Source organism: Polypterus senegalus, chromosome 9, assembly GCF_016835505.1.
Source record: "Polypterus senegalus isolate Bchr_013 chromosome 9, ASM1683550v1, whole genome shotgun sequence".
In the NCBI taxonomy this organism is placed as follows: Eukaryota; Metazoa; Chordata; class Cladistia; order Polypteriformes; family Polypteridae; genus Polypterus; species Polypterus senegalus.
Genome location: NC_053162.1, coordinates 67854084 through 67871233, shown reverse-complemented (window position 1 = coordinate 67871233; position 17150 = coordinate 67854084). Strand labels below are relative to the sequence as shown.

General features: G+C 39.3%; 1 protein-coding gene across 1 annotated transcript in view; it reads left to right on the top strand.

The window, feature by feature from the left end:
• The window catches only part of vac14 (vac14 homolog (S. cerevisiae)), a 219319-nt gene that overhangs the window by 17094 nt on the left and 185075 nt on the right, over positions 1-17150 (top strand). Inside the window, exon 3 of the mRNA XM_039763184.1 lies at positions 3972-4139. Coding sequence (XP_039619118.1) covers positions 3972-4139 — 168 coding nt within the window. The remainder of the gene's footprint in view (positions 1-3971; positions 4140-17150) is intronic.

Below are 17150 nucleotides of genomic sequence, written 5' to 3'. Positions count from 1 at the left end.
TATCAAAGGGAGTGAGTATTTATCACTTTAGCAACTTTAATTTGTTTTTTTTTTTATTCTGAAGACCTATAAACATGTTATCTGTTTTAAAATGATATAGAATTTCTTTTACAGGAATAGAAAAAGGTCCTTTAAGTATAACAGCAGAATAAAGAATAATTTACTTTTATAATGAATAGATGTATTTCAGATTATCTGTCAATCTGTACCTGTTGCAGTTTGCGTTGTACATGTGCTTTAGGATACAGCTTTTTTTGTAGAGGGATCAATTTTTCCTGAAGTAATAAATTTTAAGCTTGTTCCTAGTCCATTGATGATTTTGGCAATTTCCTATTGACAAAATGAATGCTTGCTTACTTATTGGCATTTCATAGCCGGACTAAATTTGACTTTTTTAAGCAGAGTCATCTTATTACAAATATTTGATGACATGACCTCATCCAAAGTTTGAAAGGGTATTTTCCCAAAAATAATGGAATATAACTAAATCTTTTAACTGCAGCAATGTGTCATAAAAATTTCAAGTTCAGCTCTAGAAGTACAGTTTTTTTAAAATAGTCTTTGTATTTTTGTGACCTTAAAGTGAAAAATTGATAACTTATTTGTTTAAATTGAGGTTTTGAAATATATTTTTTTGGTTTATTCAGACACCCAAACAGACTTGCTTGTTATTCCAAAAATGAACCTTTAAATTAAACAATGAAACTGGAGTGTATGGAAGCTTCCTGTGAACACAGAAGAGAGCATTAAATATCTAAGCTAGTTCTAGATACTACCCATTTAACAACTATGCCTTCAGTTTCTTCTTTAACACTAGAATCCCTGAAGCCTACAAAAAAAACTTGTAATCCTGGACCACTTTAAATTCCTTCACACCTTTCCATTAGCGTCTTTTGATTTGTAAATGTGTCGGATCAGCACAAGCAGCCTGCTGTCCACCACAGTCGACTCGGACAAAAAGTTCTCCCAGCTGACATCTTGTTTATCTCGGTGTGAGGTACCTGAAGTTGTATAGGGTAAATAATATATCGTTATTTGGAACACGTGGATTTCATGTGTGTTCCATGTCTACACCAATCTATGTAAATGTAGGATGACAGGAAAAGTGATTAATGCAAGAAATATGTAACACATACCTAAAAAAAACTTTTTTCATATTATAGTACTGACAAAATTTTGACATGAAGTGTAAAATGTGTGACGACTGAACTCCAAATATCAACACTTTTACAAAAGGTACACGTTTAACAAAAAAAGTGCACTTTAATTCAAAAAATATAACCAAAGAAAATGAAATCCGGTTAGGGTACGACACTGACATCACCGCTTGGGTAGTGCAGAGGTAAGAGCTGCTGACTCATAATCAAGAGGTCACGGGTTTGACTCTGGTCATTAACCACTGTTACTGTTTTGAGTAGTGAGCTGCTCTCATTGTTACTATTATACTGTAGAATAAAAACATTCATTTGATTTGAGTCTGTAGCAGTCGGTGTACATTTATGGTATTTGTAAAGGTTAGAGGTATTTTTTTTCTTTTCAGTTTCATTCTCTCACGTTCACGCTCCCCCAGATCTGTCACTTTTGTTTTTAAATAAAGACGTGTGCAATAACAGAGGTGAACTCAGATGAGGATGAGGGTTCTACATTGGAGAAAGAGAACAGAAGCCCTCCTGCAAGAAACATCCACTCACACATAAGAACAACACAGCTGCAACAGGCGTAAGGGCGAAAGATGGCACCATTTGGATGCATCAAGAGTGCCATCCTGCCAGTGGATAATATTGGTCAATCTGTCGTGCATGTCCTTCAATGAAACAGCAGGGCATGCCGAGCATGGCAAGGTATTGTGCAATTTTCTATTTCTCCGATGTAGAACCCTCATTCTCATCTGAGTTCACCTATATTATAGCACGTCTTTATTTGAAAACAGCAGTGTCAGATCGGGGGGAGCATCAACGTGACAGAGAGAATAAAACTGAAAAAAATATATAATTCTAACCTTTATAAATACCATAAATTTACACCGGCTGCTATAGACTCAAATCAAAATTAAGGATTTTATTGTATAATAGTAACAATAAGAGCAGTTTACTACTCAAAACAGTAATTCTGTTTAGCAGCCAGAGTCAAACTCGTGACCTCTTGATGATGAGTCAGCAGCTCTTATCGCTGCACCACCAAAGCAGTCGTGTCAGTATCGTACCCTAAACCGATTTCTTGTTCTTAGGTTATTTTTGAATAAAAGCACACCTGTTTTGTTATGTATGTTCCTATTGTGAAAGCGTTTATTTGATATTTGGACCTCAGTCTTCACACATTATACACTTTCTTGTCATAATGTCATGAAATGCATGTGGTGCAAATAACAATATATTATTTACCTTATACAACTCCAGGCACCTTGCACAGATAAACAACGTTTTGCCTGAGTTGACTGCAGTGGCGGGGGTCAGGTATGAAGGGGATGGGACAGCAGGGTGCTTGCTGCTTGTACTGATCAATACATTTACAAAACAAAAGACGCTAATGGAGAGGTACAAAGGGATTTAAGGTGGCCTGGGATTATGACTTTTTATGTAGGCTTCAGGGATTCTAGTGTTTAAAGGATAAGTTTGGTATTTTTCAGGTCAAAGTTATTTCTTCACAAAAGTCCTATTTATGCATTTGTCATGCAAAATTGTTTTCTAAAGTTAATTTCCTGTTGTCTTGGCAAACTGGCACTTTACAATGTAGTGTATATGGCATGGAGGAAAAGCTTAAACACTTAGCAAATGTGTCAATTTTTCCTGCCAAGACACTTCTTGAGTGTTGTTCTGTGTCTTGTGTTTACACTTACATTGTAAAATAGTTTATACATATATAGTATACACACACACTCAATTTTTGAACAAAAAAAACCCTATATTACAAGATTCAGCTATTTAAATAAAGAACTGTAGGCGATAAGGTCAGCACTTAGTCTTAACACGCAACAACCCTTCATCTCCTCAGTGGGTGGTTTTTGCCTTAAAGACCAAATCACAATAAATGTTTTGTGCCATGTGGTTGGTTATGTTTTACTTCTGTATTTATCTGAGAATATGCTTCGGCAAATAGACATACCCTTACCATGTGGAAAAATAGTACCAGAAATCCTTATATATAATTTGATACTATCCATATGTATGGTGTTCGCAGCAATACCTCGAGCAGCGGCCGCGGAAAGGATGCATAGGAAATAAGTCACATGACTGACGCGGAACGTAGACTTGCTAATGTGACCCCATGTACACAACGAGCACAACAAATGGATGAGCAGCGTACGGCTTTAAATGCTACTAACGCTGAAAGAAATTGTGCAAGTCGGACACAAAGGACAGATGCAGAACATGCGCTACAGAATGCTACTAATGCTGACAGACATCTTGCCAGCCGTGCACAAGCTACTGAAGAAGCTCGAGCAGCCGCAAATGCAGCACGAGTTGAAAGAAATCGAGCAGCCCGTGCCTTGCGGCGGCCAAAAAGGTCCATTTTAACCACAAATCGGTGCCATTATAACAAAATCATTTCAAGGACTTAACAAAACAAATTATTCTAAGCAGAGAAAGTATGCATTTCACAAACGTTGAATTTGTTGCCCGATTTAATCGGGCTCCCAGTCACAAGTATGAGATAAAATGATTATTTCCAAATACCTTTTGTTGTCACAAACCTACTTTGGAAACAAGGAAGGCGTGGCTTAATGGTCAACAACTGTCTTGGCTTAAAAAATTAATGTAATTGGAAAGTTATAAGTTTTCCCTGTGTCTCCCATAACCCTCCATTGTAAAGTGCCAGAGCTGGTAAGATAAAGGAGGAAACTGTAGAGTGCATATTTTGAAGGTACTGATAAAATCTATTACAAATGTACCGTTTTCTTAACTGAATAGAGCTTTAATTTAGGAAATTCAGTACACTTTATTGATGTTTTGTTTCGTTTTCCCTGTGGTTAGGATTCTGGATTATATCTTAAGGAGCTCATTGAACCAGTGCTGGCATGCTTCAATGATTCAGACAGCCGACTTCGTTATTATGCCTGTGAGGCGCTGTATAATATTGTGAAGGTGGCAAGAGGAGCTGTATTGCCACATTTTAATGTACTTTTTGATGGACTTAGCAAGGTAAATAACTTTTTTTATTTAGTCATTCTAGCTTATTTTTTCCTCTCATCTCAGTAATACCTGATATTCCTTTCGATGTATCAGGTGTACACCTTATAAAGATTAAGCAGAGAGTGTGTTTTGTACTATGCTTTATAATTAAACTTGTGTGGGGTGCTAAAGTTGTAATTCATTTTATGCATGTGAAATTCAATTTGACTTTCTTTAATGTGAACTGTTTAATATTTTTATTATATAAATAATAAAAGTCGAGTAAAATATGACTTTCACCCATTTAAAAGTATGCTGTTGGTTGCGCTTTTAATCGTAGTAGGCACCACACTTAAGCACATGATTTTAAAATTAAAGCGGGCCTGCTTTCTTAGTTTTGTAAACTAGTAGCATGATTCCTCCTTAAATTAATAGAAATGTATCAACTTCTGTATTACAAACCCTTGATGTGTTCAATCCATGACTGCTTAGTAATTTACAGACAGATTTCGGTCTGTGGAGGACTGATGGCAGTAATGACACTAATTTGAAATTGTTAAGCTTGACTATATTTAATAAAATGCCAGTTTTCAGTGCCCAGGTTTATTTGCACTGTACCAAGAATAAAGTGAAGCATGGTCTGATATAAAAAAAAGCGCCATATCTTACAGACAACAACTATAAACTTTTGACTGATGGAGACTTTAAATTTAGTATGTTGGGCAAGTTGATAAGCCACCATTTCAATATATATTTTTATGTTAAATATATGAGAAATCATACGTGATATTTTTAGAAGTGTTCTTTATGAAAGTTCAGCATGTTGTTCTAGTAGCTAATGAATTGGTTTTGTAGCCACAGCATTACAGATTCCATTCCCTTTGCTAATTCCTTTTGTGACTGACCAGTTCACATAAATTTTGTGATTGTAAAAATCATATTACTGTAAAATTTGTGGTTTATTCGTGGTTATTGTTTTCTTGATGTTGAAGTGTGTTTTATGGCATAGAAATCAGATGGATTTTAGCTAAATAAAAAAAAACACATTGTGATTGATGGACTGTAAAGAATTTTTTTTATCAGATCAGAATCCTAATTTGTATTTAGGAAACAGTGGTCCACAGTAACAAAATTGATGACTTGACATATCTTTTAGTAGTTGGTATCAAGGTTATTTATGTGGCTGCAACTAACAGCTGTGTTAATTGATAAGTTGGTCAATTGTTTCAATTAACCCATTAATTAGCTGTTCAAAAAATGCAACATTGATGCAAATATGTAAGCATTTTATTTAAAAACTGTTTAGTTCCTTAAAATTGACAAAAGAGTATAGAGCACTGTTTCTCAACCTTTAAGTATTTGCGACCCGGGTTTTCATAACAGTTTTAATCGCGGCCCCCCCCAACATTTTTTTGAAATGTAGATGCATATTTTATTATACCTACTAAACTTTTATCGACATTTATCTAACTCTATATTTATTGTTCTAGTATCGGAATGTAGTTTAAGTTTATTTGTTTTGGTTTCAGCAGATTTTTTTTTTCATATTTTTGATTCTTGTTTTCTTTTTTTTTTTTTTCCACATCTTCGCGCCTCCCTTTTTGTTACTTCAAGCCCCCCTAGGGGGCCTGCCCCACAGGTTGAGAACCACTGGTATAGAGCAACAAGATTAACACTTTCAAGACTGTTGGAAGTCGAGGCGAAGAAGAATGAAACTATTGCTAATTCATCCTAAACTGGCCTTTCTGTAGCTCTCCTCTTATTCAATGGCTTGAACTCTGATAAGACACTTAATACTTTTTTTTTCTACAAACAAGTTTTTGTTTTGTTGTTTTTTTTTTTTTTTTTTTTTTTTAATATGTGGTCATCAAGCTAAATATGTGGTCATCAAGCTTTGCTGTGCTGTGTTAGTTAAGCCAGAGTTATTTGGAGGCAGATAACCACCAAAATGTGCACAAATAACTTCATAGTTGTTGGGCATAAGACAAACTAATTGGGTTACTTTAGTGTCAAAGGATTTCTTTAAAGGCTGTTTGCATCAAAGTACAGGCAGTCCCTGGGTTACGTACGAGATAGGAACTGTAGGTTTGTACTTAAGTTGAATTTGTATGTAAGTCAGAAGAGGTACACTTTTTTAATAAATGCTATTGTTGACCGACTGTAACCAAGTGCTCTGCCAATGAATGATGGAGTTTCACCTCTCTCTGACGTTTCTATTATTTCTACTTTATTTTCAATGGTGATGGTTTCACTTCTTTACTGTATCACCAGCACTTGCATCAGATTTTTATTTCAGAGACATTCTTGAAGGGTTAAGACAAAAGGTTAAGATGAGCTCTTCTGCACAGCACTGTACATGCTATATCAGTAGGGAGGCACCTCTTCGTCAGCTCGTCTTATGAGACAACTTCCTGCTATGTGCGTAACAGTACAAGCAGGCTTGCTATTGAGAATGAATGGGGGCGGCGAGGGGTGGTTCATCACCCACCCTCCACACAGTCACCATCACTACATTATGCCACCTGCAGCGTCCGTCCGAGAACGAACACATTGCGGCCAAAGGCGGGTAGTGAATCACCCACCACTGCCATTCAACAAGCAGCCACCCGATGCACACTACAATGCTACCCCCCACCGCCCCGTTCACCCTCAATGGCCTCCGTTCAGCCACAACCGAGTCAGTGCTTGCAGCATTACCAGCCTCCCACAGAGAACGGATGGGGCAGCTGTGTGTGGTGGACGGGCAGGAAAACCGCTTGTCGCTGGAAGCCGCCTGAGGGATACTACACAGCGCGAGCAGCGAAATGGATCCCCCAGCCTTCATCCAGCCACCGCTTGCAGCATTACCAGCCGCCCACCAAGAATGAATGGCGCTGCCGTGTGTGGTGGATGGGAAGTGAAATCGCTTGCTGCCGGGAGCCATCCGAGGGACACTACACTGCGTGGGCAGCAAAATCCCTCCAGTCTCTGTCCAGTCACCGCTTGCAGCGTCCCCAGGTCGAAGATGACGGAGCAGCAGTTACTGAGGTGCATGCGTTGCAGCTGCGGCTCCGTTCGTATGTCATAGGTCGGGACTACCTATATATAGGGCTGGGCGATATGGCAAAAAAAAAAAAATCTAGGTTTTTTCATAAAATTTGACCGATTCACGATTTCGATTTTTTTTTATTGTGTAACTAGTCAACTTAAAACATTACAACAACATGACTTAAGTAACATTCTCTTTATAAGTAACTTGAAAAACCATCTGGTTAAGGAACATTGTATTTTTAATGGCCATGCCATACATAAATTGGTCAACAAGGTGTAAATAAATGTAAAACAAATTCACAAGTTAAATATCTTTGCAGAAGATTTGAATGAAATATGAAAGTAAATATTGTGCAATTTGAATTAAACATTAAATACTTCTGAATATATAGTAAGAAAATAACCATTTTAACCAATGTAAACATTACATCAGTCAACTCAAAAAGTTATGCAAATTTTCAACAGTAAATAAAAAACAAACAAAAAAAAAAACAACACTTTGTAGACCATCGTGCAAACATAAAGCATGCTGATAAGTCACATGTAGATGTTCTTTACAGGTTTCTTGAGAGGAAGACCAGTCTGTCTACTGTTTCAGGCTTTAGAGATGCTCTGTGACAGGTTATAATGTTCCCACCTGCACTGAACACCCTCTCAGAAGGGGCACTGGTTGCGGGAATACAGAGGTATTTTTTTGCAAGTTTGCTGAGCCTGGGAAAGATTGTCTCATTAGCCTTCCACCAGTGAAGTGGGTCTGTGTCTGAATCTACATCAGGAGACATCAAATAGGCTGTCAGCTCGGCTTTGACTTTGTCTTCTTCTGATTGAATGACAGGTTGTGATGCTGGTGCCGTTTTCTTAAAAAAGCTTGCCAAGGTTTTATTCCTCTTAGCCCCAGCCTCTGTTCTCTGTTCTTCCTGCTCCACGTCCTGAGTCATCTGAACAGTATGGTGCTTTTGATGCGTTTTGTTAAATCTGTGTCATTGTCTTGTGCTCGTAGAATGCTACTGTTAAAGAGATGGAGCACTGGTTTGAGGTACGAGACACTCACATATGCTTCACCTGACAATGCATCAGTGATCTCTTGCAGAGGGCTTACAGCTTTATTTATGGATTCCATGACATCGATGTCTTGCCACGTTGGAACAAGCTGCCGAGTTTTTTTATCAGAGCCAAGAACCCGAGCTATGGCTTTCTCCTGTTCTAAAACCCTCTCGATCATCTTTTGTCTTGAACTCCACCTGGTGGGGGTCTCCGTAATGAGTTGATGAGAAGGTAGGCTGAGCTCAGCCTGTGCAGATGCAAGATCTCTTCTCTTTTTCCAGCTGAAGGAAAACACACTTATAACCTTCTTGCACACTGCAACTGCACGGTCAACTCTGTGGTCTTTCACACCATGTTCTGTTAAAACAAAGCAAAAAAAAAAAAAAGATTTGAAATAGCAGTCCATTGTACTTTGACAGAAATATTGTAAAGAGCTTTCTCCTTCATAACTGCAGAATATGAATCTATAACCAACAAACTCATGTTAAGTGATTGGCACTGTTATTACAAAAGCAAAACAATAATCATCATCATTTCAGCTATTAATGAAATAACATCTGAATAACTGCGATTTTAATGCTTGAATTATTAATCATACTTACCAATGGCATTGTGAAGACGATGTCCAAAGCACTGAAGATGGGTCCAGTCGTTCATCTTCATTGCTTTGATCATGTTCGTTCCACTGTCAGTGGTCACGCACACCTGTTGATCCTCCACAAGCTTCCAAGACGCCAGCGCATCTTTAAGCCCATGACCAATTATTTCCCCAGTATGATCGTTAGGAAAATAACATGTCTGAAGGCAAAAACTTCGCAGTTTCCATTCTGCGTCAACATAATGGGCTGTAAGGCTGAAGAGTATGACTACTCCACAGGTCAGTCGTCGTAGAAAAAAAAGATGCCCTTTCAAGCTGCTCCGCTACTTTTTCACGTGTTTCAGTGTACATTCGGGAATAGCTACGCCTTTGAAATATTTGCGGCTCGGCAACTTGTATCTTGGATCAGCAGTGTGTAGCATTTTATGAACCCTAGCTTTTCGATGGTGTATATGGGAACCATGTCCTTAGCGATATGAAACGCCACAGCATCTGTCATTTCTTTCCATCGGGGCGCCTTTTTGTCGTATGGAACAGATCTGGAAAATGATACCGCTAATGACATCTGGCGTTTTGCAATTTTAGGTGGACCTTTTGCACTTGGACTTGGCTTGTTTTCATCTCTTAACTTTGAGCATTCTTCCCATTCAGCTTGGTGCCTTTGTCGCAAATGTTGGAATAAATTAGTGGTGCTGCCACTGCCGGTTGAAACTGACTTTCTGCATATTTTGCATTTGACAAAAGTTTGTTCGACGTCTGAACTCTCAAATCCGAACCATTTCCAAACCACAGAGGAAACGTTGCTACCTTTCTTTGGCACAAGGTCATCCTGACGGAAGAGCCGCCCATCTCTATGATATTTTTTCTGTAGCCTATTACGCTCCTTCATAGAGCACTGTACTCACAGGTGAGAAGTTAATTAGGCGCGCCATCATGTGTTCGGAGTCGGACAAGCCTCTTAATTATTCTGCCATAGGTGCAATTACAATGTATCTAATTTTTTATTAAAAAATCGCGACACCTCGATTTAATAAAAAAATAAATGTCTTAAAACGTAAATTAATTAATCAAAAATCGCCCTAGCCCTACCTATATATATATATATATATATATATATATATATATATATATATATATATATACACACACACACACAGTGGGTACGGAAAGTATTTAGACCCCCTTAAATTTTTCACTCTGTTATATTGCAGCCATTTGCTAAAATCATTAAAATTAATTTTTTTCCTCATTAATGTACACACAGCACCCCATATTGACAGACAAAAAAAAAAGAATTTTTGAAATTGTTGCAGATTTATTAAAAAGAAAACTGAAATATCACATATTATATATATATATATATATATATATATATATATATATGTATATATATGTATGTGTATGTGTATATGTATATATATGTATGTGTGTGTATATATATATATATATATATGTGTGTATATATGTATATATATATATGTGTATATATATATATATATGTATATATATATATATATATATATATGTATATATATATGTATGTATATGTATATATATGTGTATATACACTGCTCACAAAAATTAAAGGAACACTTTAAAGAGATACATCAGATCTCAATATGAAGTTGTATATCTATACAAATAACGACAGGGCAATGTCTTAGGAACAAAAGGATGCCAAGTCTTTTAATGGAAATAAAAGTTTTCTGCCTACAGAGGGCTCAATTGTGTAGACACCCTAAAATCAGAGTGAAATGAAGATGTGGCAGGCTAGTCCATTTTTTCAAAAACTTAATTTCTGCTACTCAAAATGCTTTTCAGTATCTTGTGTGGCCCCCACGAGCTTGTATGCATGCTTGACAACGCCGGGCATGCTCCTAATGAGACGACGGATGGTGTCTTGTGGCATTTCCTCCCAGATCTGTATGAGGGCATCCCTGAGCTGTTGTACAGTCTGAGGAGCAACCTGGCGGCGCCTAATGGACCGAAACATAATGTCCCACAGGTGTTCTATTGGGTTTAAGTCAGGGGATCGTGAAGGCCATTCAATTGTTTCAATTCCTTCATCCTCCAGGTACTCTTGCCACATGAGGCCGGGCATTGTCGTGCATTAGGAGGAAACCAGGACCTACTGCACCAGCGTAGGGTCTGACAATGGGTTCAAGGATTTCATCTCGATACCTTATGGCAGTCAGAGCACCATTTCCTACACAGTAGATGTCTGTGCGTCCCTCCATGGATATGCCTCCCCAGACCATCACTGACCCACCACCAAACCTGTCATGTTGAACGACGCTGCAGGCAGCATATCGTCTCCTTGTCTTCTCCAGACTCTTTCACGCCTATCACAGCTGCTCAGGGTGAACCTGCTCTCGCCTGTAAAAGTACAGGGCGCCAGTGGCGGACTTGCCAATTCTGGTGTTCTTGAGCAAATGCCAGTCGAGCTCCACGGTGCTGGGCAGTGAGCACAGGGCCCACTACAGGACGTCGGGCCCTCAGGCCATCTTCATGAAGTCTGTTCCTGATTGTTTGGGTAGAGACATTCACACCAGTGGCCCTCTGGAGGTCATTCTGTAGGGCACGAGCAGTGCTCAGCCTGTTCCGCCTTGCACAAAGGAGCAGGTATCGGTCCTGCTGATGGGTTGAGGACCTTCTACGGCCCTGTCCAGCTCTCCGAGAATAACAGCCAGTCTCCTGAAATCTCCTCCATGTTCTGGAGATTGTGCTGGGAGACACATTAAACCTTCTTGCTGCAGCACGTGTGGATGTGCCATCCTGGAGAAGTTGGACAACCTGTGCAACTTCTGTAGGGTTAAGGAATCGCCTCATACTGCCAGTAGAGATGATTACTCAAGCCAAAACTAGCACGAGTGGAAAACCAGCCAAAAAGATCAAGAGGGAGAAACTTGAAATGACCTCCACATGTAAAACCAGTCCTGTTTTGAGGGTTTTCTAATTGTTGCCACTTTAGTGCACCTGTCGTTAAGTCCATGAACACCAATACAGCTGAAAGTGATTAACAATGACCTCAGCTGCTTAACCAACCAGAAAATTATCAGACAGGTTTAATTGATTTCATGCCAGGCCCAATAAAAAGTGTTCCTTTAGTTTTTGTGAGCAGTATATATATATATATATATATATATATATATATATATATATATATATATATATATATATATATATATATATATATATATAACCTCTAGATACGATCACCTCTGTATATGAGAAATTCAAGATAAGAGGAAAGTATGAGCGAAAAATTCGGATCTAAATACGAGCAATCAGCTCACTCAGTGTTCCTTGTTTTCCCGTAGTGTGAGGATCAATGCGTTTGTGCGCCTGTGATTTCATTGTTTTGCTGTAGCAGTTCGTCGTATAAGCGTATCCAAAAATATTGCGGACATGCAGACGGAGAATAGGAGACAATTGCCCTCAAGAGGAGTACTAGGGTGTTGTACCGTGTTAACTATTATGAATGTAGAGAAAGTTGCAAAATGACACGTTTTATTGGCTAACTAAAAAGATTACAATATGCAAGCTTTGATTACATCTTGCCTGAAGAAAGGGCCTGAGTTGCCTCGAAAGCTTGCATATTGTAATCTATTGTTAGCCAATAAAAGGTGTCATTTTCCTTGGCTTTTCTCTACCCTCAAGAGGAGAGAGAGAGAGAGAGGCGAGCGAGCAAGAGAGCAAGAGAGATAAGGAGAGAGAGAGGGGTGCGCGCGAGCGAGTGAGCAAGAGAGATAAGGAGAGGGAGACGCGCACGAGAGAGAAGAACCATCAGCTCAGTTATGATCACATGACGCTCAGCAGACAAAGTGTATCCACACTTATTTATCAATGTTATTTGTTAGGAAAATTGATTTTTATGTTGATATTTTGGGGGTGCAGAGCGGATTAACTGGATTTCTGGGGACTTTTGTTCTACAGTAGATACAAGAAATTCGCTATACATGCTCAGTGCTGGAACGAATTAAACTCGTATCTAGAGGTTCCACCATATGTATACTGTATATATATATACTGTGTGTATATGTATATATACTGTATATGTATGTGTATATATATTTATGTATGTGTATATAAACTGCTCAAAAAAATTAAAGGAACACTTTGAAAACACATCAGATCTCAATGGGAAAAAGAAATCCTCTTGGATATCTATACTGATATAGACTGGGTAATGTGTTAGGAACGAAAGGATGCCACATCGTTTGATGGAAATGAAAATGATCAACCTACAGAGCCCTGAATTCAAAGACGCCCAAAAATCAGAGTGAAAAAATGATGTGGCAGGCTAGTCCATTTTGCCAAAATTTAATTGCAGCAACTCAAAATTGTACGCAGCACTTTGTATGGCCCCTGTGTTCTTGTATACATGCCTGACAACATTGGAGCATGCTTCTAATGAGATGACAGATGGTGTTGTGGGGAATCTCCTCCCAGATCTGGACCAGGGCATCACTGAGCTCCTGGACAGTCTGAGGTGCAACCTGGTGGCATTGGATGGACCAAAACATAATGTCCCAGAGGTGTTCTATTGGATTTAGGTCAGGAAAGTGTGGTGGCCAGTCAATGGTATCAATTCCTTCATCCTCCAGGAACTGCCTGCATACTCTCACCACATGAGGCCAGGAATTGTCGTGCACCAGGAGCCACTGTACCAGCATAGGGTCTGACAATGGGTCCAAGGATTTCATCCTGATACCTAATGGCAGCCAAGGTGCCTTTGTCAATCCTGTAGCGGTCTGTGTGACCTCCATGGATATGCCTCCCCAGACAATCATTAACCCACCACCAAACTGCTCATGCTGAATGATGTTACAGGCAGCATAATGTTCTCCATGGCTTCTCCAGACCCTTTCACTTCTGTCACGTGCTCAGGGTGAACCTGCTCTCATCTGTATAAAGCACAGGGCACCAGTGGTGCATCTGCCAATTCTGGTATTCTATGGTGAATGCCAGTCGAGCTGCATGCTGCTGGGCAGTGAGCTCAGGGCCCATTAGAGGACATGGGGCCCTTGGGTCACCCTCATGAAGTCTTTCTGGTTGTTTGGTCAGAGACATTCACACCAGTGGCCTGCTGGAGGTCATTTTGTAGGGCTCTGGCAGTGCTCATCCTGTTCCTCCTTGCCCAAAGGAGCAGATACTGGTCCTGCTGATGGGTTATGGACCTTGTATGGCCCTCTCCAGCTCTCCTAGAGTAACTGCTTGTCTCCTAGAATCTCCTCCATGCCCTTGAGACTGTGCAGGAGACACAGCAAACCTTCTGGCAATGACACGTATTGATGTGCCATCCTGGAGAAGTTGGACTACCTGTGCAACCTCTGTAGGGTCCAGGTATCGCCTCATGCTACCAGTAGTGACACTGACTGTAGCCAAATGCAAAACTAGTGAAGAAACAGTCAGAAAAGATGAGGAGGGAAAATGTCAGTGGCCTCCACCTGTTAAACCATTCCTGTTTTGGGGTCATCTCATTGTTGCCCCTCTCGTGCATCTCTTGTTAATTTCATTAACACCACAGCAGCTGAAACTGATTAACAACCCCCTCTGCTACTTAACTGACCAGATTAATATCCCATAAGTTTCATTAACTTTATGCTATACTCTGATTAAAAAGTGTTCCTTTAATTCTTTTGAGAAGTATATATATATGTGTGTGTGTGTGTGTGTGTGTGTGTGTGTGTGTGTGTGTATATATATATATATATATATTATATATTATATATATATATATATATATATATATATATATATATATATATATATATTTATATATATATATATTATATATATATATTATATATATTATATATATATGTATATATATATGTGTATATGTATATATATATGTGTGTATATATATATATACGTATATATATATATTCTGTATATGTATGTATTTACATGTGTATAGGGGTAATTGAGGAGGATCCCTGGCTTTCCCTCCAAAGTGCAAAGATGTGATGGTAAACATTTATACATGGGAGGGAGCAAGGAGGGTTGTGGTTGTGCATTGCAAGAAGTTCTCGTTATATCAGAAGGTAACAGAGTGCCCACCATGCACCACAGGGTTGTGAAAGGTAACAAAGGTGACTTCGTAAAGTCTTCACTGTGGTAAAAATGATACTGTGTACAAAAATGTTTACTGGGTGACAGATGTCTACCAGTGTACTGCCCACCGGTAATATGATGCATGTTTGGTAGCAGTCCAGAAATGGTGGACAAATGTTTTGTTTCAAAAGTAGCGCAAGATTATTTTTGGACCGTCCTAAATATTTTGCTGTAAGAGAAGACTGTTCAGGTACACTGTCTTTTTACTTTTCTTTCCAGAAATACATGAATAGCAGTATTTTCTAAATCTTTATAAGTGATCTAGTGTCTATAGTCAACAGACATAATCTACAATAGTATATTAATGCATGTCCGATAAGTTTGATTTCACATAGAATATTGTTTTGGACAAAAGAAAAAAGAGGAACAGATTCAGAAAACTAAAGCTCCAGGATATTTGACATTTAAAAGTTGACTCAAATTGACTCCTTTCTTCGATGATATTGATCTAATGATGGATTTATAAATTGCACGATGCAAATGTTAAAAACCTAAAAGGGATTCCCCTCTGACAAACCAGTTTTTGAAAGTTTGTTGCAAAAACAGCTTTAAAAAAGTTTTGTTTAGTTTATTAACATCCTAAATTATCTTGGAAATCACTAATTCAAAAGGGTGCATTTAACAGTGGAGACGAGGAGGTGATGAGTATGAATGGTGTCAAGGAGAGGAATGAAGAAGGTCAGAGGATAGTGGATTTTGCCAATAGGACGGACATCGTTGTGGTGAACAGTATTTTAAAAAGAGAGTCAGAGAGATACAAAAAGTAGACAAGAGTACAAGGAGATAAGGCACAAAGTGAAGAGAGAGGTGGTGAAGGCTAAAGAAAAGGCATATGATGAGGTGTATGAGTGGTTGGACACTAAGGAGGGAGAAAATGACCTGTACCGATTGGCTAGACAGAGGGACTGAGCTGGGAAAGATGTGCAGCAGGTTAGGGTGATAAAGGATAAAGATGGAAACGTACTCCCAAGCGAGGAGAGTGTGTTGAGCAGATGGAAAGAGTACTTTGATAGGCTGATGAATGTAGAGAACGAGTGAAAGGTTGGATGATGTCGGGATAGTGAATCAGGAAGTGGAACGGGTTAGTAAGGAGGAAGTAAGGACAGCTATGAAGAGGATGAAAAATGGAATGGCCGTTGCTCCTGATGACATACCTATGGAAGCATGGAGGTGTTTAGGGGAGATGGCAATGGAGTTTTTAACCAGATTGTTTAATTGAATCTTGGAAAGTCAGAGGATGCATGAGGAGTGGAGAAAAAGTGTACTGGTGCCGATATTTAAGAATTGGGGGGATGTGCAGGACTGCAGTAACTACAGGGGAATAAAATTGATGAGCCACAGCATGAAGTTATGGGATAGAGTAGTGGAAGCTAGGTTAAGAAGTGAGGTAATGATTAGTGAGCAGTATTATGGTTTCATGCCAAGAAAGAGCACCACAGAGGCAATGGTTGTTCTGAGGATGTTAATGGAGAAGTTTGGAGAAGGCATTGCGTCTTTGTGGACCTGGAGAAAGCATACGACAGGGTGCCTCGAGAGGAGCTGTGGTATTGTATGAAAAAGTCGGGAGTGGCAGAGAAGTACGTAAGAGTTGTACAGGATATGTATGAGGGAAATGTGACAGTGGTGAGGTCTGCAGTAAGAGTGATGGGTGCATTCAAGTTGGAGGTTGGGATTACATCAGGGATTGGCTCTGAGCCCTTTCCTGTTTGCAGTGGTGATGGACAGGTTGACAGACGAGATTAGACAGGAGTCTCCATGGGCTATGATGTTTGCTGATGACATTGTGATCTGTAGCAATAGTAGGGAGCAGGCTGAGGAGACCTTGGAGAGGTGGAGATATGCTCTAGAAAGAAGAGGAATGAAGGTCAGTAGGAACAAGACAATATATGTGTGTAAATGAGAGGGAGGTCAGTGGAATGATGAGGATGCAGGGAGTAGAGTTGGCAAAGGTGGATGAGTTTAAATACTTGGGATCGAAAGTACAAAGTAATGGGGGTTGTTGAAGAGAAGTGAAAAAGAGAGCAGGCAGGGTGGAATGGGTGGAGAAGAGTGTCAGGAGTAATTTGTGACAGACAGGTATCAGCAAGAGTGAAAGAGAAGGTCTGCAGGATGGTAGTGAGACCAGCAATGTTATATGGGTTGCAGACGATGGCACAGCAGGAGACAGAGCTGAAGGTAGCAGAGTTAAAGATGCTAAGATTTGCACTGGGTGTGACGAGGATGAATAGGATTAGAAATTAGTACATACA